The 25,103-nt window shown below is 42.6% G+C and overlaps 1 protein-coding gene across 3 annotated transcripts in view; it reads left to right on the top strand.

Annotated features, from left to right (window-relative positions):
* Positions 1–299: 299 nt before the first annotated feature.
* The window catches only part of LOC310699082 (LIM domain-binding protein 2-like), a 116,132-nt gene continuing 91,328 nt past the window's right edge, over positions 300–25,103 (top strand). For 2 of the 3 annotated variants that reach the window (XM_083520695.1, XM_083520697.1), the window contains exon 1: positions 301–517. In XM_083520695.1, the coding sequence (XP_083376821.1) occupies positions 383–517 (135 nt within the window). In that variant the 5' untranslated portion in view covers positions 301–382. Of the gene's footprint in view, positions 518–25,103 lie in introns of all 3 variants that reach the window. The other variant, XM_083520696.1, reaches the window with a different exon arrangement.

Genomic DNA, 25,103 nt, shown 5'->3' with positions numbered 1-25,103 from the left:
CCTCACAGGAAACCTCCTTTTGTGTCACCCTGAGGAGAAAAAGAGAGAGGGAGGGAGGGGGGGGCAAAACCCCGCGTTGTTTTCGCAGGAGGCGGACAGGAAATGACCCCTTCCCCGCCGACGGCGCCTTGAAAAACAAGCTCCCCGCCAGCCTCGCGCGCCAGCCTCGCTCCCCGCCGCCCAGCCTCGCCGGGCTGCCCGCCTCGCCCGCGCCCGCCTTCCCCTCCCCGCCCGCCGGCCTCGCTCGCGCTCCCTCCCCGCGCAGCAGCAGCAGCAGCAGCAGCAGCAGCCGCCCGCCCCGCGCTTCCCATGTGCTCGGCGCGGCTGTGGGCTGCCGCCGCCTCCCGCGCGCCCTGAGCCTCGCCGGCGAGCGGCGGCCAAGATGTCGAGCGCGGCGCCGCACGACCCCTTCTATTCTTCGCCCTTCGGCCCCTTCTACCGGAGGCACACGCCGTACATGGTGCAGCCCGAGTACCGGATCTATGAGATGAACAAGAGGCTGCAGACTCGCACCGAGGTGAGTCCCCCTTCTTCTCCTCCGGCTGGGGAACTCGGCGCGCAGCTCTCCGCCCGAGGGGCAGCGGCGCATCCCGGGCACTGGAAAGGGGCCACCGCCGGCTCCGATGCGGCGCAACTCTTTGCAAAAAAGCGCAGGCTGCACGGTGGGGGGGGGGGGGATGCAAGGCAGCCCACGAGACACGGCTCGCTTTCAAATAGCCCTTTTGTGCAAGCGCGCAGCTTGGGGCCAGGTAACCTGACCTCTCTTTTTTGGGCATTTGCAATCGCAGCGTTCTCGAGGTGTCGCGTGCTTTGAAGGAACGTGTGTGTGTGCCGTGCGCGCGTGTTTAAAAACAAACAAGCCACGTTTCGGCGGCGGTGGATGTTACCTGTACTTCTTCCCACCCTGGTTATCAGCACTGAGCCTACGAAGGCAGAAAAGAGGGCTGGAGTTGGACAAACTTATTGCCTTATGCTGATGGCAGATGCACACAGACCCTTCCATGTGTCTCTATTTTCTCTGATTTAGAGAAGCCGTCCTGGTTTCTGATTTGATCCAGGAATGTCCTGCTTTTCCTTAGGACGTCCCTGTTTTTACTGGAGAAATGTTGGAGGGTATGGAGCCATCTGAAGGAAATCCTGTACAGGGAAGATTTTTTTTTAAAGAAATGTGTTTATATGTGTTGGAAGCCGCCCAGAGTGGCTGGGGCAACCCAGTAAGATGTGTGGGGTACAAATAGCAAAATTATCACTAGGGAATGGGACATCCCTGTTTTCATTGGAGAAATGTTGGAGGGTATGTATCAATGAATGAGGTTTCTGTTATTCTGTTAACGGGAGGAATAAACAGTCCGGCATTTAACCCCACAAAGGATAACAGAAGCTGCATCCAGTATTTGTCTTGCTTTGTAATGTAGAATCTGCTGGTTTTGTACCACAACATGAGTGTGTGTGCGCCTGTATGTGTGTTTGACTTGAGTGATGTATAGCTGAGTAGAGAATCTCTTCACTGAAAAGAAGAATAAAAACATTAGGTTTGTCTTTCATCTAAAGCTAAAGCTGCTTCTCTTAATCAAATGATACAAAGAAGTCATAATTCCGGGGTGTTCTTACATGAAGAATGTGTGGGGTGATAAATCTAGCAGGAGGGCTTCATTTCTTCCCTGTGTGCCTTCAACTATGCACAGTTACTTTTTTGTTTTCCTCAAGTGGTTTCTTTGAATGGGCTCAGCTGGGGAACAGAACACTTCAGAGAACTCAGACTTTGGGAAGTGAAAACGTCAACAATGTTACTGAATAATTTTGGCGTATTTTGTGAGTTCGGCTGGTGGTTATAATAGCATAACTTTTCAAGGGATCCCAAGGTTGTTGTAAAAGAAGCATACTTCTTAATTATTCACTGCAGCTGTAGACTGAATGTATGGGATCCAGGTAACAAGATGTAACCTGCTTTATGATTGGTGAATTGGTAGGCAGCAATTGAGTTCCAAGCACTAATAACATTACTGTTTGGATCACCCTGCTCCTGCCCTTTATGTTTTAAACTGAGGTTGTGTTTTCCGTTTTGACTCTGGTTGTTGCTCTTGCAGTCTAGTTAATAGTTATTATGTTGCTGGAAGCTTGCAAGAATGAATGCTTTAAGAAGGTGACTTGCTTTAGGATGTTGTTTGTCAGTGTTCCTTGAATTTTTATGAATTGCCTCTCAATTTTCCTGAAGTTAAATTCTGATGTGATTTCGGGGCAGTCCCTCTGACAAATTTCAAGGGGAGCAAAAGTAGTTTTGAAATTTCTCTGGGGTGTTACACACAGGATAGCAGATTCTCCACTCCACCTCTTGGCTTCTTAAACTATAGTTTAATTATGGAAATTAAGATCAATTTTGGCTGCTGCAGTTTTCAATGATTGTAGCAAGTTTGCTTGAATAGACCTACCCTTTCTTATGCTGGGTGAATGTTGTTGTTGTTGTTGTTGTTTAATAGGACTTGTAGGAAGACATTTCCCTGTAATTTGATTCATGAGAATTGATTCAAACTAAGACAGTGGCTGGCTTAATTTGTTTGCTGTGTCCACAGGTGTGCCACTTTGTATTTAGGGGATGAAGATAGTTTATTCTGACTTTCACAGACTTCTTAAACTTTGCCCTTCCTCTTTGTGGGATCTGAGGTTTACCACTACATCCGTTCCCATGTGCATGCAACTATAAAGAAACAAAGAAAAAACTGCCCAGATCATGTGGAAGTGGACTCAGGTCTGTTCTGCTGGAGCAACTTCATATTGCAATCCTATTTTAAATGTGTGGATGCAATGAAAACATTCTGGCGAGTCATTTAAATTTTGCATCTAGTAGTGACTCTTTAAGATACACGCAACAGTGGTTTCTTCCATGCTAAAGAATTCAGGATACAGTGCCTTGTAAATAAAATACAGGAGTTTTTATCAGTATCTGATCTGATGTCAGCAGTAAATTCGGTTAGAGAACTCATTGTATTTTGTATGGCAAGATAAATGTTTGTCTTCTAAAAATGAGTACCTGCGCATTCATTTTATAATGGGAATTCTCCCCTGGGATTTAACTTTGGTGAATTTCTCAGAAATCTGTGAGCCCATTTTGAAAGCCCATTTCAGCAACTGACCGAGCCCTGGCTGAAATTGAGCCTCCACCCTGGTTTTTATACTGTTTTTTATGTTAAATAATGATAAAGTGTCTTTATCAAATATCAAATAGCAAAGGCCAGCATGCATACTTCTGGAAACAAAGCTTTCTGAACCCCTGTATCTTTTTACTTTACTGGCTAATAACGCGAAACGAAATCTGGCCAATGATACTTCATTCTTTTCCTTAAAGTGTGTGCCAACATGGCTTGCCACCTAACTGATGTGCTAAACAATGGTCATAAACTTATTCCCCCATGGTATGTACCCTGTTCCTGACTTCTGGACTGCCATATACCGTATTTTTCACTCTATAGGACGTTCTGGAAAATAACACATTCGGTTTGGAATATTACTTAGGTGTATACCTAAGAATATTTATATTTACATTTATCTACACACATGACCGTATTTTTCCGTCTATAAGAAAAACAAGACGCCGATGTATAAGACGCCCCCTATTTTTGGGGACTCCGATTTAAGAAAATGGGGGGGAGATAGACCCGTGTATAAGATGCCCCCTAATTTTTGACATTATTTTTTAGGGTAAAACCCTAGTCTTATGCATGGGGAAATACGGTATATGCTCTTAAAACGTATACTCCTAAAAATGAAAAATGTGAAGAGCTTCTGCAACAGTTTGGCAATTCCAAAATATTAACTGCAGGGTCAACAGCTGGTGTAGCTTTATGCCTAAGGTGTGGAACTGGAGAATCGCCAGGTTGAAGCCTGTCTCTGCTAAGTACTTACAAGATGATCTTTAGCAGGCCATTATTCTCTCAGCCTCGATGTTCCCATCCCACCCGCTCCATTGCTACGTGTGGATAATAACTGATGTCATTAGAATCATAGTACCATAGAGTTGGAAGGGACCCTGAGGATCATCTAGTCCACCCCCCTGCAATTCAGGAATATGCAGCTGTCCCTTATGGGGATCAAACCTGCAACCTTGGTGTTACCAGTGAGCTAACCAGCTGAGCTTTATAGGTTTGTTACAAGGAAAACAGAAGGCATTTGTGAAGCGCTTTGAACGCTGTATAGAAGTAAAGAATTGTGATTAAGAAAGAAGTTTTAGCGATCTGTTTTAGCTAAGTACAGTGGTGCCTCACAAGACGAAAAGAATCCGTTCTGTGATTCTCTTCGTCTAGCGGTTTTTTCGTCTTGTGAAGCAAGCCCATTGACGGATTAGCGGATTAGCGCTATTAGCGGCTTATCGGCTTATCGGATCAGCTGATAAGCGGCTTAGCGGCTTAGAAAAGGGGGGGGAGGGAAAAAATCCCGCAGGAACTCGCAAGACATTTTCGTCTTGCGAAGCAAGCCCATAAGAGATTCGTTTTGCGAAGCACCTCCAAAACGGAAAACTCTTTCGTCTAGCGAGTTTTCCGTCTTGCAAGGCATTCATCTTGCGGGGCACCACTGTATGGCACTCTTGTGGCAGAAGCAGGGAAAGTTCACGGGGGGCCCATTTATTCATGCCTTATCCCCTGACAAGTAGTGCCTCTACTCTTTATTGTCATCAAGGATTCCTCCACACCAAAGTGTCTTTTGTAGCACTAAGACTTACCATTTGTAATGTTGAGCGTAGAATTCTGGGAACCTGTCCTACCAAGTCTTGTAGACCCTGAACAAAACAACTGAAAATAAGGTCAGTTGGAATCAACAGAACTGGCATTAGCCAAAGGAGAAAGGAGATAAAGTTTACATCCCCCCCCCCAATGTTTTAGATTTAGTTTTTTGGGGGGCGGGTTTTTTTTTTCCTTCGTGGGTAGAATACAGCAAATGAAATATTTGGGTTTTTAATCTTTGTGATTCATTTAGCTAAACAATTTGGACATTGACATTGCTGTAAGCCCACAACGTGTGCGAGGGTTATGTTCTGGGAATCGTGCCTAAAGCCCAAATCATGTATAGTCAAAACACATTGGGTGCCGTGGTGGGTGGGACTGGCAAATTCTTCCCCCCCCCGACACCAGCCCCATTTCTGCCTCCTTAATTTTTATTTTTTATAACAAGCACGTAAAACTGAATGTGCGCAAGTTAAATGCACACAAGTTTCAGGTATACTGTAGCAGGGTCAGCAACCTTTTTCAGCCGTGGGCCAGTCCACCGTCCCTCAGACCATGTGGTGGGCCAGACTACTTTTTTTTTGGGGGGGGGATGAACGAATTCCTATGCCCCACAGATAACCCAGAGATGCATTTTAAATAAAAGGACACATTCTACTCATGGAAAAACACGCCGATTCCTGGACTGTTCGCAGGCCGGAATGAGAAGGCGATTGGGCCACATTCGGCCCACGGGCCTTAGGTTGCCTACCCCGGTACAGAGGAATCCCTCTTTATGTAGGCACTCTGTTCCCGACTGCCGTGCGTGTCAGCCCATTGTACGCCTCACCCTTTCGGCACTGAAAACGGCTCATGAGAGCACAGTTGTGTGTGACTTGAATGCATGTGAGTTGGGACTTGCCTGTACTTAATATAAATTGAAGAAGAATAAATATTTTACCTATATAGTCGTACCTTGGTTGACAAATGCCTTGTGACTCGAATGTTTTGGCTCCCGAACGCCGCAAACCCGGAAGTGAGAGTTCCGGTTTGCGAACGTTCTTTGGAACCCAAACGTCCAACGGGACTTCCGTGGCTTCCGATTGGCTGCAGGAGCTTCCTGCAGCCAATCAGAAGCCACACCTTGGTTCCATGTTTGGACTTGTGGAACGGATTCCGTTCGACTTCCGAGGTACTTCCGAGGTTTACAAAGGTCTGCTATCCAGGGTTCACAGGAGACTTGCAGGTTGTACTAACAGGAAGTTGGACCTTGATAGAGGAAATGCCGAACTTGCTACCAATTATGGGACCACTTGGGCACTAATGCGATCTTTGCAGCTCTCCTCTGGGCATCCTTGCCGCCTGGAGGGAGGTGGGTGGCAACCAGGAGAGCATCTTCTATGTGATAGCACCACATCTGTGGAATGCTCTCCACAGGGTTGCTCATTTGACAATTTGAATGTGACAAGCCTGTGGGGAAAGGACATGGTTCAGTGGTAGACCGCTTGCTTTGCGTTCGAAAAATCCAGGGTTCAATCTCTTGCATCTCAAAGTAAGGCTGGGAGTAATCCCTTCTGAAATATTGGAGATCTGCTGCCACAACACTGGCCTAGATGGTCTGATCTGGCATAAAAACAGCATCCTCTGGCTTCAATCCACTGTTTTGCTTTCAGGTCGTTTTGTTGTCATTAGATTTTATGTTCAAGTTACCCTATTTTTCAGTCTATAAGACGCCCCCATGTATAAGACACCCCCTATTTTGGGGGACTTAGATTTAAGAAAATGGGGGGAGATGGCCCTATGTATAAGATGCCCCCTAAATTTTGACATTATTTTTTAGGGGGGAAACCGAGTCATATACACAGAAAAATATGGTATATCAAGAATTATTCCATATGGAAGAATAGCAAATAAATGGCTAACATAGATCAACAAATGAGAATGTTAATTCTCCAATCCAGGGGTGTGTGTGTGTGTGTGTGTGTGTGTGTGTGAGAGAGAGAGAGAGAGAGAGAGAGAGAGAGAGAGAGAGAGAGAGAGAGAAGGGCTGATTTTTGGAATGGTACACTCACATCTTAAGACTATGCAAACACAAGAAGACTCTGGTGGATCAGACCAATGGGCCATCGGATGTAAAGCAAGAGTATGGCCTTGCATGCCTAAGATTCATTCTTCTTGTATTGTGAATAAGCTCGCAAGAACTGCCAGCCTGCAGTTGTTTTACTAGGCTGCTTAAAAGCCTGCTAGCTTGCATTTCCACACTGGAAGGAAGAGAACCTTCTCTCCCCAGCAGTCACATGGAAACACAGGCGGTAGCCACTGATAAAAACATAAATGCTTCTACCAACCTGGTGCAGGATTCCTCCTCTTCACTTGCATGTCAGCAGTTACCAGATGAGCTGCTAAATACTGGACAGGCAAACAGGTTTCCTCCTGCTATAGTTAAGTTTGGGATAGAGGGGTCGCTATCCACGGTTCCAAATTGTATAAACCCATTAGTAACATTTCCCCTGAACTACCCCCCCAAGTGCTTTAATTTAGGAATCTCCCTTATACTGATCTATGCCATTGGTCCTGCCCTTTGTCCACATTTGAAGGGCTGACCAGTTTGCTGTTGCTCATGAAAAATCTGACTGGGTTGTGCGTGTAATCTTGGCAGTCCATATTTTCTTCTTTCTCATTGTTTGGTCAGCATCTTTTACAGCTGTCTTTCCAATAGGATTTGTTGTTGTTTAGTCGTTTAGTTGTGTCCGACTCTTCGTGACCCCATGGACCAGAGCACGCCAGGCACTCCTGTCTTCCACTGCCTTCCGCAGTTTGGTCAAACTCATGCTGGTAGCTTCGAGAACACTATCCAACCATCTCGCCCTCTGTTGTCCCCTTCTCCTTGTGCCCTCCATCTTTCCCAACATCAGGGTCTTTTCCAGGGAGTCTTCTCTTCTCATGAGGTGGCCCAAGTATTGGAGCCTCAGCTTCAGGATCTGCCCTTCCAGTCAGCACTCAGGGCTGATTTCCTTCAGAATGGATAGGTTTGACCTTCTTGCAGTCCATGGGACTCTCAAGAGTCTCCTCCAGCACCATAATTCAAAAGCATCTATTCTTCGGCGATCAGCATTCTTTATGGTCCAGCTCTCACTTCCATACATCACTACTGGGAAAACCATAGCTTTAACTATACGGACCTTTGTTGGCAAGGTGATGTCTCTGCTTTTTAAGAAGCTGTCTAGGTTTGTCATTGCTTTTCTCCCAAGAAGCAGGCGTCTTTTGATTTCGTGACTGCTATCACCATCTGCAGTGATCATGGAGCCCAAGAAAGTAAAATCTCTCACTGCCTCCATTTCTTCCCCTTCTATTTGCCAGGAGGTGATGGGACCAGTGGCCATGATCTTAGTCTTTTTGATGTTGAGCTTCAGGCCATATTTTGCGCTCTCCTCTTTCACCCTCTAACCTGCAGTAATAAGCTTGTGGTGAACAAAACATTCTTAATTTGGTCAAGGCGGTGACATTGTTTTGTTTATTTCACTCAGGATTGTAGGACTTTCCTCCCTAGCAATTCTGGACTTGTATTTTCAACATTACCGTATTTTATACGTTTAATCAATGGGAGTTTATTTATCTCAGTTGGGCCACTCTAACAAGAATCAGATTTCTCTCCAAACTGAAAATGAGCAATTTGAAATGTTCGTAAATTCTTTCCTAACACATTCAGAGATATTTTTTTTTTAAAAAAATGAATTGTAGAGGTATAAGTATGTTATATAGACTGAAAGGTAGTGGAGTCTGGGTTTTCTTAACATTCTAATCATGCTTGTTTCTGGAGTAATTCAGAAGCTAACAGTAATAACGCCACACTTGCCTTTCCAATTCCAGTACGTTTCATTGCAGTATGTTTGCATTTCTGCAACTTTTTGAACTTGCCTCCCCTTTGAATTTGCCTTTCCTGACAGTAGTACCTTGTATAAGATAAAGCACACAATCTTTGAATTGCCTAGGCTTATCCCTCATTGTACGAACACTAGGCGGATTCTAGGGATGAGATTTCTCAAATCTTTTCTTCCAAGGCTTTAGAAGTTAGTCCACACAGCTGGGTTTCTTTTTGTGCAGCAAATGTGTGTGATCAGTTTGTGCACACAACCTGCTTGCCTGTGTAAAAATAAATTTTATTGTTGTCAGAATACACTCCATAGTGTGAGCACTGCTACCGTAGGACTCAGAAGAACCCATTTCAGAAGCCTCAGTGTGGTCAGTCTTCCCTGTTGTGTAGGATTATGTGATGGCTGAAGTGGTGTGCTGGGGCCCTTGCAAGTGAAGGCAGACTGTTGGAACGCAACACAACTGCTGCTCTTATATAGGGATTGGGCTGGATCTAGACCCATCAATAAAGCGTTTCAGGAAAACACGTTCTAAATTTCATTAAGGGAAATCATGTGGGGAAAGACGGGACTCCCCAGCGCCGCCTGGTGTCACAGTGTTATAAGACATATACCGTATTTTTCGCTCTATAAGACGCACCAGCACCAGACCATAAGATGCACCTAGTTTTGGGAGGAGTAAAACAAGAAAAAAATATATTCTGAATCCCAGAAGCCAGAACAGCAAGAGGGATCTGGCTTCTGGGATTGCCGCGCGAAGCCTCTCCCGGGCAGCGGGATGAAGGCTCCCCCTGCCCGGAAGAGGCTGCGTGCGGCTAAGCCAGAAGCCAGGGCAGCAAGCAGGATCTTTTTTTTTTTTTTTTTTTTTTTGCAGATAGATATTTATTAATTTTCCAAAAGTAAAGAAAAGAATGAAAACACCTGTAAAACATCTTCATGACGTTCTGGGCAGCAAGCAGGATCTGGCTTAGCCACGCGAAGCCTCCGCAGGGCTGCGCAGCGCTCCCTCTCGCTGTTCTGGCTTCTGGGATAGCTGCGCAGCCTGCATTCACTCCATAAGACGCACACACATTTCCCCTTACTTTTTAGAAGGGAAAAAGTGTGTCTTATAGAGCAAAAAATACGGTAAAGTGCTTTTCCTTTGCCAATATAGTTTGAGTCCTTGGTCTAAGTCTGGCTGCTGCTGAAGCAACAGCAGAGCTTTGCCTTCTGTTAGTATCCAGACTGAATGTTGCAGAAGGTAGCCTCACCACAGAGCAGAACAGGGGGATTATTATTAGTATAATTAATCAATGAATTAAATTTGTATACACCTTTCATCTAAAGATCCCAGGATGTGTCACAGCAGACTGTGGGAACATCCAATACTTTTACTTAATGGCATCATTTGCTAATTTAGCAGCTAGAACATGTTACGGAATTGGAAGGAATTTATGAATTAAAATGACAATTCAACTGTGATAGCAGTATTAGTATTTTTTTAAGAGCTGCTACGGCTTAGTTTTTAAGATGAAAAGTACCCCAAGTTTATGTTTGCCTTTTATTCTACAGATTTATTCTGTGTTCTGATTCCGTCATTGTGAAACTAAGGCATCTTCATGTATGGCAATGTTAAGGCTGGAATAGGATATTGTTACATAGAAAGTAACATATTTGTTACATATTGTTACATATTGTACACATTGTTACATATTTTCTCTAGAGTGGTCATTCGTTGCTGCTGTGTTTGTTGGATGGAATGTGGTAACACAATCACCAATTTGTTCTTGTTCACGTAATAAGTGGTTTAGCCTGGCTATATACATATGGCAAAAATATATAGTATAACACGGAATGGAGAGAATGAATCTTGTACAGGTGGAGAATTCTAGTTCTGAGTGCAGCTCCAGATACACAATATTGTTACGATTTTGTGGGTCCCAAACCTCTCTAATCCCTGGATCCAGCAAGTGTTAAAATCTAAGCCAAGTTTATTTATTTAGTGCTTTCACCAGAGCAAAAAATGTACTTGCTAGTGGTAAGATAGCCACATGTGGATTATGTGGTTATTCCCCCTATGTTTGGCCCAGTTGTAGTGATTCTACACAGTGGATGGACACCGTTATGAACGATTCAATAAGAGTTATGTTGTGAACTGCCCTGAGATCTGCGAATGAAGGCTAGTATACAAAAGAAAGAAAGAAAGAAAGAAAGAAAGAAAGAAAGAAAGAAAGAAAGAAAGAAAGAAAGAAAGAAAGAAAAAAAGAAATAGAGAGAAAGAAAGAAAGAAATAGAGAGAAAGAAAGAAAGAAAGAAAGAGAAAGAAAGAAAGAAAGAAAGAGAAAGAAAGAAAGAAAGAAAGAAAGAAAGAAAGAAAGAAAGAAAGAAAAAGAAAGGAAGGTGTGCAGGCAAAAGACAGATTTTTTGCTTAACAGAGTTTGTCTTGCATTGATAACAATGCTATAGGTTTCTTTAAATCCTCCCATTTCACATTGTGGAGTAGTATACGTTTTCATTTTCTTTGGAAGATAGCATGTTGGGATCTTATCATTTATTTCTAATTTCCCCCCCCCCCTGTAGAAATGTATAAACAGAGCACAAATATACTCCCTTAAGCAGACTCCACAGCCACTGATCCTTCCTTAGTCTCCCAAAGATGCCCCAAGGATCCAATTTTTTTATTTATTTATGATTTTCAGTTTTATACATTTCAATAACTTTACAGTCATTTTAACATTTCAAAACTTGACTTCCTCTCCCCTCTTTCTGCGGTTCCTTAATTTATTTATTTTTATATTTTCTGCATGTTCCAAATTAACTTAATTTACTCATTTTTTCATGTACTTTAAATATATACTCTTATAAAACTGCAGGTTGTTACAATAAGCCTGCCAGTGCTCTTATCTGTTTACAGTTTATTTGTAAATATTCAATAACCCATCTCCATTATTTTATAAAAAAAATTGTTATCTTGATTTCTTCTTTTTCCGGTGAGTTTCGCCATTTCTGCATATTCCATAACTTTTTGTATCCGTTCTTCTTTCACTGGGACTTCTTCTTCTTTCCAATATTTGGGCAAGTAGCATTCTTGCCACTGTAGTCACATACATGAATAAATTTCTATACGGTTTGAGTAGTTCTATTCCTATAATTCCCAAAAGGAAAGCTTCGGGGTTTTGTTTTGTTTTTTAACAAATGTTATTTTAAACACCTTTTTCAATTTATTATATATCATTTCCTAGTAAGCTTTTACCTTTCTACAAGACCACCAATGCCCCAAGGCAACTCACACCTGATGGAAGTCTTTGCCACTTCCAGTTAGCCGTGCTAAATCTGATAGGTATTGGATTCCAAGGACTGGAGAGAGGTTTCCTGTAATCTCAGACTATCAACATGCTTCTGAGAAATCCCTGATCTCTGTCAGGCAACATCGTAGGAAATGAAAATAGATCCATTTGCAGTAATCAAGAATCTCTCTCTTTTTTTAAAAATGATATTTTTTGAATTTTTACAGACAATAAAAGGTTGCAAAATTAAAAATAAGAAATAAAAAAGAATAACAATAATAAAAAGAAAAAAAGATACAAAAATACAAAGACAAGATACATAAAAAGTAGAAAATATTAAAAAGAAATCAATATTTTCATGTCTTATATTTCATTTACTTGTTTCCTGACCTCCTCACACACCCCTTTTTTGTATTCCAGTTCACATGGTTAATTCAGCAAATCCTTACCCTCTATCATTTATCTTTACTCAATATCTTAACCTATTATAACTATATATTTTCAACCATTGTCAATCCATATTTACATATTCTTGTTAATCTTTTTACCAATACCGCTTATTTTCAATCCAACATCCCTTTAACATTCATTAATTTTACAGTATTTCTGCAAGTAGTCTTTAAACTTCTTCCAGTCTTCTTCCACCGACTCTTCTCCCTGGTCTCGGATTCTGCCAGTCATTTCTGCCAGTTCCATGTAGTCCATCACCTTCATCTGCCATTCTTCCTGGGTGGGTAGATCTTGTGTCTTCCAATACTTTGCAATCAATATTCTTGCTGCTGTTGTTGCACACATAAAGAAAGTTCTGTCCTTCTTTGGCACCAATTGGCCGACAATGCCCAAGAGCAAGAATCTCAACAGTGACATGAAATTCTCTCTTTGCTGCAAGTTTTGTATGGCTGCTACTGCAAGGTTGTTGCTGGTCTTCTGAATTTATCCCAACACACTATAGTGTGTATACCCAGTACGGCAACCTTCACTATCAGTTTCTTTCTAGCGGTTTTGGACCCCAAACAGCCAAAGAGTCACCAGTTTGGTGAATGCCACAATACAGGAACTTCAGTTTCAGCCTGAAGTTTGACATTCTGCTAACCATTACTTGCATTTCGAATAAAAGGTATCAAAATTCTTACAGCAGGCAACTGGCAAAAATGCAGAGATTAAACAAGGACTAGCGGCGAGGGAGGGGAATTATTCATAAAGTCACAGGAGGAATCCGTCAGTGGCTGTTCTGTGAGAAGAAAGAATTGAAATCTATCAAGTATGCTAATTATTCTGAATTAGGTTTTTGCTTGAATATACTTGGCACCTCAGAAGCCAGCAAGTGGGCTTTTGTTTGTCCTTCCCCCAGTGTATTTTTATAATTGCTAAGTAGCGTAGCAAGAGGACATTAAATGAGTAGATTAGGGAATAGAATATTTTCTCTCCCTCCCCCTTTTAGGTCCAGTAAATTGGTTAATTTATTGATCATATATGCTAATCCCAGCGAGATTCTTCCTGAGCGTGCAGAGCTTTGGGAGTCAAAACTGCACCCGTGCACACAACAGCCAAATATCAACACAAAAATTTTAGTGAATGGAAAGATTCTGAGGGGGCAAAACACCCGAAAGCTGCCCCATAATAATTCAGTGGCATGGACTGTTCATTGGCCAAGTGGGCAAAAGACTACCAGGTAGGTAGGAAGGGTGACTAGAACAGAGTTGCTGGATAATAATAATAATAATAATAATAATAATAATAATAATAATACAATCATAACTCAGGTTAAAGACGCTTCGGATTAAATCTTTTCAGGTTGCGTCCCGTGGCGACCCAGAAGTACCGGAAAGGGTTACTTCCGGGTTCTGCTGCTCGCGCATGCGCAGACGCTCAAAATGACATCATGTGCAGAAGCGGCAAATCATGACCCGCGCAGATGCGGGTTGCGTTCTGCTCGGGTTGCGAACGGGGCTCCGGAACGGATCCTGTTCGCAACCAGAGGTACCACTGTAATAATACCCCGCCCATCTGGCTGGGTTTCCCCAGCCACTCTGGGTGGCTTCCAACACATATAAAAACATAACAAAACATCAAGCATTAAAAACCTCATGATACAGGGCTGCCTTCAGATGTCTACTAAAAGTTATATAGTTGTTTATTTCCTTGACATCTGCTAGGAGGGCGTTCCACAGGGCAGGCGCCACTACCGAGAAGGCCCTCTGCCTAGTTCTCTGCATCTTCACTTCTTGCAGTGAGGGAACCACCATAGGCCCTCGGAACCAGGCAAAACATATGGAACTGACAAAGTCATCCAGTTTGGCTCTCTCCTGCAGTAGGGTGCCAACCTGAATTAGTGCATTCTTCATTGTGGCACTGCTGCTTTTGAATGCCTATCAATGCTTGCATCGCTCCTCCTTTCTCTAGTTTTAGGGAAATGATGAAAAAGATCTGCCTGTTTGGCTAAGCCTTTAGAAATACTAAGAATTTGTGGCAGCTGCTGATCTTAAATTGAGCTTTGGTTCTGTTTTTAAGGTTTGGCTGTTTTGATTTGCATGTGTCCCTGTGCTTTGTACCTTGCCATGGGCAATTAGTAAAGCGGAAAGGCAATAAATAGAATTGGCTGTGTTTACTGGGGGGTGCCTGGGTAGAGATTTGGGAGGTGAGGGAGGGAGGGTAATAGATCTGATAAAGGACAGGGGAGGGGAGAGTAAAAATAAACGCTCTCTTGAAATTTAGTAAATGTTATCCTAGACCCTTTAACAACTTTTGGATCATGTTGATCCCTGTCATAAAAGGAAATGAATTCTGTTCATCAACATCTTCCTGAGAACATAATTTTAACTAACAGGCATTAAATGCAGCATTGTAGGAAAAATTCAAGGAGTTCTTCCCTTTCCTTTAGAAAATATGAACAGTGCTATCAATGAATTGGCAAAAGGCTCCTCTGGATTTTTCCGTCCAGCTCTGCCTGTGCACTTGTTCAAATGGGATTTGGAAGGCTATGTTGCTGATTTTGCATTGGCAAATTATCATTTTTGCCAGCCTTATAGCCTGCCCTCCCTCTGCTGCCTTTCTCCCTCAGTTTTCTCAGCACTGCATCCAGGCACTCAGATATTTTTCAGCTTATTTCTAAGGCATCAGCCAGAGTAGCCTGGTGCTTAGCTGCTAGGGGAAAAGGCAAAATTCAATTAAATGCCTAGCTGCTTAGACTGGGGTTCAGACTTTGACTGGTAGTATCTACGGCTTGTTGCTGGTGACTTGGCAGACCCACAGTCTCTGCAATATATCAGGCAATAGACACTGTGGAATTTTCTGTGAAGTTAAAAATAGATTTCAGAAAATAGAGCCCTAGGAGTATGTATGACTTTATGTAAGATAAGGGAAACTAAAAAAACAAGCTGATGGTTGCAGTAACAGTTTTGAATGTATTATTGAAAGGGAGTTTATGGTTGAATTTTACATTTTCACAATTATGGGGGAGGCAACCTCCTCCCAAAATGATGAGGGGGGGGGGAGCTTCAAGGATAACCTTGGATAGGTCTAATGCCCCCCTCCCTTCCACAAGTTCTCAGTGTGGCTTGCAAATAATTACCGTATTTTTCGCTCTATAACACGCACCCGACCATAACACGCACATAGTTTTTAGAGGAGGAAAACAAGAAAAAAAATATTCTAAACGAAACAGTGGATATATGATTTTTGTGCTTCATTCTGTGGCCACAGACATGTGATCTGACGGTGAGTTTGGGGTAGCCCAATGCAAAAATCCTGAAGATCCATGTGGATCCATGCTTTGTAACCACGTTTTTGCACCACTGTGGCCCCAGGCAACAGTGGGTGCGTGATTTTTTGGGTGCAAGCTGTAGCCATGGACATGCTATGTGATCTGCTGGTAAATTTGGGGTGACCCGTGTAAGCGGCTCCTCTCCTCTCCCGCTTTGCTCCTTTAAAGCAAGCAGGCTCTCTGTCCCTCTCTCCTCCCCACTCAGCGGCTCTTCTCCTGCTTTGCTGTTTCAAAGCGAGCCACGGAGGAGGGAAGGAAGGTGAACCATGGATCCTCTGCTCACGACTGCAGCAGATCCCCCCCGCCTTCCGTAGGCATTCGCTCCATAACACGCACAGACATTTACCCTTACTTTCTAGGAGGAAAAAAGTGAGTGTTATGGTGCAAAAAATACGGTAAATCAAATTAAAATATAAACACTGAAGCAACACCATTTATAAGAGAAGTATATACACAGCAGTTTCGTGGAAAGCACCTTTCTGTCTTGGTTAAAATAAATTTTGTCGAGCTATCAAATGACCCCAGTGTCATTTGATATTTTGTATTTTTTTTTAATCACAGAACTAATCAGCTGATCAAATAATGTTACACTTTTACATATATGACATTTGGGGCTGTTTTAATGAACATTGTTTTGGAAATCCTTCTACGTTTATACAGATAAGTAAAACTTTGGAAGATTGCTCTGACTTCAAATCCATTTTTTTTACCTTACAAGTCTATTGCTAATTCATTGATCGGCGCATTTCACATTGCTCTCAATAGAAGAGAAAGGGGCTGAATCTAAAGAAATTGATGTGCGTATGTGAATTAGTAGCATAATTCGGACACGGTAGCTAAATGTAAGAGTTGCTACTTCTACCAGAGGGGTGTATGTGTATGCAGGACAGCCAGTGTTAATTCATTCACATTAATTCTCTTAAACGTATAAAAACTGTAACTATTCACTGACTGTTACAAGCTTGAAAGAAATGGTCACATGGCAGTTCTGCTAATAGTATGATTTGGATTTCTTTGCACTGAGCTATCATTCTGCCAAGATAATACAGTGGTACCTCGGGTTACAGACGCTTCAGGTTACAGATGCTTCAGGTTACTGACGCTTCAGGTTACAGACTCCGCTAACCCAGAAGTAGTACCTTGGGTTAAGAACTTTGCTTCAGGATGAGAACAGAAATCGCCCAGCGGCAGCGGGAGGCCCCATTAGCTAAAGTGGTACCTCAGGTTAAGAACAGTTTCAGGTTAAGAACGGACCTCCAGAACGAATTAAGTTCTTTACCTGAGGTACCACAGTATACTCATTGAGATGGAATTGCCAACATCATAACCAAGCCTGAATGTTGCCATACAGCTGTGGTTCAGCTACCTGGAGACCACACTGCTTGATGGAGTTCTGACATAATCTTTGTGGCTTCCTAGTAAGTAGACATTCAGCCAGCTGTAAGTAGTTTGAATTGGGACCTTTAATGATTGTGCCTCTAAAATGTATGGCAGTTATACTTGTGTATTTTGGAGGGGTTCAACAGGGTAGGGAATACCTATGGCATACCTATAAAAGAGAAATGGGTACATTTCTCATTTTCAGGCATCATTCAGTCCGGTGGTTTGCAAGGTTTTTGCACTAATTGTACCCTTTTCACATCCCTTTACCTGCTAAGTAGTTGCTGCACCCTAGCCACAAAACCTCTGCATATTGCAAAGGATTCTTGGCAGTTTTAGGGTATCGTCTCAGTTCCCGTAAAGCACTGACCAAGATATCTGGACCTTGCTGTTAAACAGAGAGAGCATAAACAGAGAGAGCGTCCTAAACATGCTATGGCTATGTGTTACAGGGAAGTACTATTACCAATCTTATGTTGCGCACAATCTAAGATTACACAAAACTTCCACTATCTATTTTTGATGAAAAGCAGCCTCAAGAGGTTCTTATTCTGAACAGGGGTGCAAATGGAAGGGAGAGGGTGTTCAGCCCCCTTCCCCACAGTTGCTTTTCCATTCAAAATCGGCCTTCCAAAACCACTTTCTTCTTGCAAGGTCCCAGATGAGTTTTCACCTCAGTAAGCATCTGAAATCCAGGCAGTGGGGTAGTCATTTAGGAGGTTTTGAGTAGGGAAACAGATTATGGGGAAGGGTTAAGTAATCTGTCTGCCACCATTCACAAAGCCTTGGGGCTACGTTGTCGTAATCATCATTATTATTTAAAACATTATCATAGAGGCTGCATTCCATGTGTCTATGCTCTAAACGGCCTCGGTCCAGTATACCTGAAGGAGTGTCTCCACCTCCATCGTTCTGCCCAGACACTGCAGTCCAGTGCCAAGGGCCTTCTGGCGGTTCCCTCACTGCGAGAAGCCAAGTTACAGGGAACCAGGCAGAGGGCCTTCTCGGTAGTGGCACCCACCCTGTGGAACGCCCTCCCTCCAGATGTCAAAGAGAAAAATAACTACCAAACTTTTAGAAGACATCTGAAGGCAGCCCTCTTTAGGGAAGTTTTTAATGTTTAATAGGCTATTGTATTTTAGTGTTTTGTTGGAAGCCGCCCAGAGTGGCTGGGGAAACCCAGCCAGATGAGCGGGGTATAAATAATATATTATTATTATTATTATTAGGTAAAGGTAAAGGGATCCCTGACCATTAGGTCCAGTCGTGGCCGACTCTGGGGTTGCGGCACTCATCTTGCTTTGCTGGCCGAGGGAGCCGGCGTTTGAGGGAGCTGGCCAGGTCATGAGGCCAGCATGAGTAAGCCGCTTCTGGTGAACCAGAGCAGCACACGGAAGTGCCGTTTACCTTCCCGCCAGAGCGGTACCTATTTATTTACTTGCACTTTGACATGCTTTCGAACTGCTAGGTTGGCAGGAGCAGGGACCGAGCAACGGGAGCTCACCCCATTGCGGGGATTCGAACCGCCGACCTTCTGATCAGCAAGTCCTAACCCGCGTCCCATTATTATTATTATTACTATGTGCAAAATGTAGTTTCTCCTTCACTGAGGAGCCCAGGATTCTTAAGAACACTGTTTGAAAATTACAGTACTGACCAAGTCAGAAATGGACTGGTTGATACTAGCTCCGTTGTCTGTGCCAAGGCAATTTCACATAGGCTCTGATGTTGTACAAACACTGGGGAAAGAAGGCTTATTTTACTAGAGGATGTGAACAAGAAGCTGACATAGTTTTGTAGGCGATTAGCAATCCTTGGTGAGAAATACGGTGTAATCGAAGGAAACTTGACATTGAGATAGGGGAATGGAGAATTTGTGTATTAATGAGCAGCGGATACTTGTTGGCCTCTGAATGTTGAGGAACAGAAGCTGTGCTTTTATGGATATTGGAACACTTCTAAACAATTGTACAGCATTGAGAAAGAGCACAAGGTTATAATTCTTCCAGCAAATGCAAATACTAGTGTGTACGTTATGGAAGACACTTGTAACACAACAAAATACAGTATGCAGGCATGTACAGAATGAGGATACTGGAAACATGCATGTGGATTGGTGTTTTTAAATTGTAATCTAAGTGACAACTTGACCTGTATGTTTTATGAATGTAAAACATATTTGTGACATGTTTGTGCCTTTATTTGCTCTCTTCATAACTTATTTCTGAAACATTGTAACTTTTGCTACACTTTTTCTCATGTCTTGTTTTAAAAATTGCCATACTGTTAGTTTTTAATTTCATATACCGTATCTTTTGCTCTATAAGACTCACTATTTCCCTCCTAAAAAGTAAGGGGAAATGTGTGTGCGTCTTAGGGAGCGAATGCAGGCTGCGCAGCTATCCCAGAAGCCAGAACAGCAAGAGGGATTGCTGCTTTCACTGCGCAGCGATCCCTCTTGCTGTTCTGGCTTCTGAGATTCAGAATATTTTTTTTCTTGTTTTCCTCCTCCAAAAACTAGGTGCATCTTGTGGTCTGGTGCGTCTTATAGAGTGAAAAATATGGTAATTTAGTTGCTATTAAGTGGAGAAGGAAGAGTACAACTTATTCCTGAAACATTGTAACCTTTGCTTCAATTTTTTTCATGTCTTGTTTTAAAAATTATCATACTGTTAGTTTTTAATTTCATATAATTTAGTTGCCATTAAGTGGAGAGGAAGAATACAAATGTTGCAATAGATCAATGAAATAAACACTGCTTAACTTTCCTAGTCTTAACAGGACTGGGCTGGGACTAGGAAACACCATGCGATAGGAACTCCAGCCCCTTCATGATCTCCCAGGATAGTTTACTTCACAATATTGTTAAGATAAAAGGATAATCCCACAGCTGTGGTGGCTCTGGAATACAGGATGAGAGACTTGTTAGGATCCTGAGATCCGCAAGGGAGAAGTGCATTGAGAAGCTGCACCATAAACCAAGAAAGCTTTGCTTTCCAATCTTAACTAAGATTGTTACTGACCACACTTGGGGGGGAAAAAAGGATGCCAAAACGGTACTCAAACATCCAAAACTGTATTGTATTTGATGTGAAGCTTGGACTGCATTGTTGAACTTGGCACATAACTTGACCATCTTGCACAGGTTATCTGGACAGAGTACCGTATTTTTCGCTCTATAATACGCACCCGACCATAACACGCACGTAGTTTTTAGAGGAGGAAAATCCGTAGGCATGCCACCTGTAGGCATTCCCTCCATAACACACACAGACATTTCCCCTTACTTTTTAGGAGGAAAAAAGTGAGTGTTATGGTGCAAAAAATACGGTACATTCCTAGTTAAAAACTTTACTGGTGATCTTTTGTTGGAGGCCTCAAAATCTTGAAGCTGGCGTTTGCTGCCCAGATTAGTGGAATATAGATGTGGTAAATACAATAGATGGTCTCTTATATTGATTTTGTTAATACGCATACATACGCCTTCTTGGTAGTGGCGCCTTCCCTGTGGAACGCCCTTCCATCAGATGTCAAGGAAATAAGCAACTATCCTATTTTTAAAAGACATCTGAAGGCAGCCTTGTTTAGGGAAGTTTTTAATATTTAATGCTGTATTGTTTTTAACACTCGATTGGGAGCTGCCCAGAGTGGCTGGGGAAACTCAAATGGGCAGGGTATAAATAATAAATCATCATCATCATCATCATCATCATCATTTACATTTTTATGTCTGTCTGTGCATGCTTCATTACAATATCAATATCAATGTGGAAAAAGCCCTTTCTATGTTTCTTTCAAGGTGCTTCCTTGAAATTTCCCTCCCCTTTCTATCATTACATATAATGATAACCATGCAATGTGCATCAACTAGTGCCTATGGCTAAGCATTGTATAGTAAATCACATATCAGATCTTTCTTATCTAAAGCACCTTTAAATTTGGGTTGTGAGCATACTGCTATTAAGCGATCTGTTGAATTGCTTAATTCTTAAGTGGGAAAATGTGATAAAAGCTAAACACATTCCTGATGGCAGAAGTTGTATTACTCACTAGTGACTCATAGCTGTTCCCCCACCCCAATCTCTGAAACATTCAGCACAAATGCAGAAAATACACTGAGCTAATTGCTAGGAAGTGTGCGCACAAACACCCTACCTCTGCCACTTTGAGATGCAGCAGGAGGAGGATGGTTATGGATTGAATCACTGAAGCGATTCTGGATTCTATGGCTCTGCCCATCTCCTGTATAAGCTTTTGCATGAGATTCACTGGTTATGCTAGGAAATGCTACTGTGCCAAAAAAGAACCACTTTTGAAAACAGTGCAGCATTCATCAAGTCTAGATTCTCATAAATTTGCATAATAGAGTGCAAAAGGACTTGTGTTCATATGGACAGGTTCTTGTCGATTCCTGCAAGTCATGTGCATGTGTGGCCTCACATTCTGGAGAATAGAGTTGTCTGGCTTTGGATATATCACGGTGGATTCAAAACAGTGCTGATGAGGAAAAGGGGGATTACCACATTCTTTTTCTGGAGTCCTCTACTGGTTCACACATACAGTTCCTTGCCGTGGTAAAACACCACATAAAAAGGAATCACTGAGCCTAGGACTTGCCAATCAGAAGGTCGGTGGTTCGAATCCCTGCGACAGAGTGAGCTCCCGTTGCTCGGTCCCTGCTCCTGCCAACCTAGCAGTTCGAAAGCACGTCAAGGTGCAAGTAGATAAATAGGTAAGGTAAACGGCGTTTTCGTGCGCTGCTCTGGTTCACCAGAAGTGGCTTAGTCATGCTGGCCACATGACCCAGAAGCTGTAGGTCGGCTCCCTCGGCCAATAAAGCAAGATGAGCGCTGCAACCCCAGAGTTGTCTGCAACTGGACCTAATGGTCAGGGGTCCCTTTATCTTTACCTTTAAATGGATTGTAAACCACCTTGACAGCTTTTGTTAGTATGTGGGTGTAAAGTCTGACTTTGCCACAGCTGCACTGTAAGGGAGGCCAGTCTTAGAATAGAACCATTGAGTTGTAGAGTTGGGAGCGCAAAAGTCATCTAGTTGAACCGTTCCCTGCAAGGGAAGCATCCATGACAGATGGCCATCCAGCCTCTGCTTAAAAACCTACAAGGATGGAGAGTAAATCACTTTCTGCACTTTCTTCTTCTTCATCATCTTCCTCTACTACTGCTACTACTACTATCATTTTCTCTTCCTCTTCTTCTTCTTCTTCTTCTTCTTCTTCTTCTTCTTCTTCTTCTTCTCCTCCTCCTCCTCCTCCTCCTTCTCCTTCTCCTTCTCCTTCTCCTTCTCCTTCTCCTTCTTACCTGCCTGGTGCCCTATCTAATGCATTTAACATCATGTCTGAATTTGGTCCTCGGATAAAATTTCTAAAGAAATCCTCAACTGTCCCTGCTTTGTTTATGGTTTAGATGCCCGTTATTCACCTTTAAGCAGTTCTCTCTGTGTGAAAAGAATTCCCATATTGTATCTTCATTGTATATAATTCCTGTTTAGATGTCTATGGCCTTGGTTCACAGAAGCAAGATACCAGAGGCAGGATATGCCTACAGTCACAGCCCGATGATTGATAAGTCCTCCATTGAACTCCATTGAACTTGCAGAGCTTTTCCTTCTTCTCTTCCCACTCTGTGTATCTTTTCCTTTTCCGTTTGACGACATCATGCGGGACTAAATTCAGAATTTTCGTCATTTGCTCTCTTCAGCTATTTAAGTTTGGCAACGAAGGGAAGGGTGGGTAGATAAATAAATGTGTGTTCTGTTCCACTTGGTCTCTTGTTTAAATGTATGTTGTTTCCCCCTTCATTTTCTTGAACTTCCTTGGGAAAGAGGAAATTTGAGGGACAGGCTTGCTGGATCGGGAACATGATTTGGTAAACATGCGTATAATATGCAATTTGCTTGAGTCTGCTGCCTGTCTACTTCACTGCCCTCCTTTCACTCCCTCCCTCCCCCAGCAATCTATAATACAGGAATAACAATTCTGAGCGACGTTGCAGAGCTGTTAAGATTATTGAAAAAATATATGTGAAGGACTGTGAACACTCGATGAAGCACTAGTCAACACTAACCATATATGTGCATGCATGAGAAATAAGTGTAGTTCCATTCCGAAGCATCGTCAAAGATTCTGCTGTGGGTGTCCATTCATGTAGCTGAATGGACAACTCATTTTGAAACAGAACCTGTTTCGCTCTGCAAGCTACTGCATTGAAACCTCTTGTATCTCACTCCATCAAAGCTTTCAAAAATGTATAAAAACGTCTCAAACAAATGCTGGCGATGTTGGGAAAGTGAAGGAAATATGTACCACATGTGGCGGACATACAGGAAAATCAAAGGGTTTTTGTAGTGAGTTGGAGTTACTCGTGCGTAAACTGTCCCCGTTTGGGAGCTTAACTGCCTGGGTTAACCGTCTTGACTGGACAGCCCATCTCAGCGTGGCTGCCTCAGTCGCTAGCAGAATCTGTCTGTGGGCGTTTCTTAAACCTTTTCCAGCATAAAGCTGTTTGACACCCAGTCTTCTCCGCCTCTCATTGCGTGGAAGCCTTCTGCGCAGGGAGGGCGTTGGTAGTGGGGGACCAGTGCTCTCCTCACTGATGTCCAGGGAAGAATCCCGGAGCCCTTCCCCCTCCTTCTCCATTGGCTCTCCTGGATCCTTGGTGTTACTCTGATTTCCTTCCCCCTCCACCAAGCTGCGCCTCCCCCTGGTGCTAGTACCTTCTCCTGCAGAGTCGGAGAGCCTCCCCTTCTCCTTCTGCTGTGATGTCAGTTTCCTGACAGTTTTGGAATCTTATCTATGATGAAATGAAAAGAAAAAGATTTTTAAATTAACATTCATAAAAAAACTTAGCTTTCCCGCTTGGAATCTTTGGCAGAGATATACGAAAAAATGTAAAAGAAATTTTTGTATACGCAACAGTGGCCGCCCGAATGTTAATCGTGATGAACTGGAAAGGGGAAAGGCTTCAAACAAGATTGGAATGGCAGAATAAATTACTAGGATATGCAGAAATGGCACAATTAACTAATCGGTTGTGAGGTAACACAAAACAATCATTTATTCAAAAATGGGACATGTTAAAGAAATATTTACAAAAATATAACAGTGGTGTGACACCTATGACTGCATTTGAATGACCTCTGTATAAAATAACAAAGAAATAAGGAAAATTGGTACGATACGTTGTAAGAATGTATTAGAAAATATGAAAAGATGAAGGTAATAATCATATGTACATTCGATATTAGAAATTTTAAATGCACCGGGAGTTGATGGGAAGTCTACCACACATTAGTAAGAACGTCAAACAAAAGAGACTGTATAAGATTGAATCAATTTTTATTTGTATATTTACATAAGATTACTTACACAAGATTGTTTTTGGTTTATATAAGTTTGTTTTTGTTATGTACGAAACTTAATAAAGCATGGAAAACTTTTTTTTTTTAACTCTTGCAATTCATCTGCCATGTGCATGTAAGTTGATTTGCAAAACGGCAGCCTTGGCTGTTAAGCATGAAAGTTGCCATTCTGTGCATCGAGTATCCTTCCCTTGATTCCATCGCTGCCGCTTGAGGTTTTTTGACTGACTTGGAAGCAGTATATGTATATAGTTCTTGTGCATTTTTGTTTGTACTCTCAGAGCACCTTGGAATATGAAGTCAAGGGATACTTGGTTCAGCTCAAAAAGAAGTGCTAAAAATATATATATATCTCTAAAATGGCACTAGCATTCTATGTTTTGATGAGTAGGAGTTTGTGATTAGTTGAATTAGAGTGAGCCAAACTCCCGATCATCTATGGTGGAGGGGGTTTAGGTGAGATGGGGACACCCCTCTGGCCAGCTATACAAGGTTCTGCTAGCATGGAAGAGTCCCTGACTTGGGGAGCCCCCGGCTGCACCCATTGAAAGCATGCAGGAAGAAGAAGAAGAAGAAGAGGAGGAGGAGGAGGAGGAGTTTGGATTTGATAACCTGCTTTATCACTACCCCAAGGAGTCTCCAAGCGGCTAACATTCTCCCTTCCCTTCTTCCCCCACAACAAACACTCTGTGAGGTGAGTGGGGCTGAGAGACTTCAGAGAAGTGTGACTGGCCCAAAGGCACCCAGCAG

Source organism: Podarcis liolepis (assembly GCF_965112155.1).
Source record: "Podarcis liolepis genome assembly, contig: HAP1_SCAFFOLD_48, whole genome shotgun sequence".
Classification (NCBI taxonomy): Eukaryota; Metazoa; Chordata; class Lepidosauria; order Squamata; family Lacertidae; genus Podarcis; species Podarcis liolepis.
The sequence above is the reverse complement of the archived record's forward strand: the minus strand, read 5'-3'. Positions and strand labels throughout refer to the sequence as shown.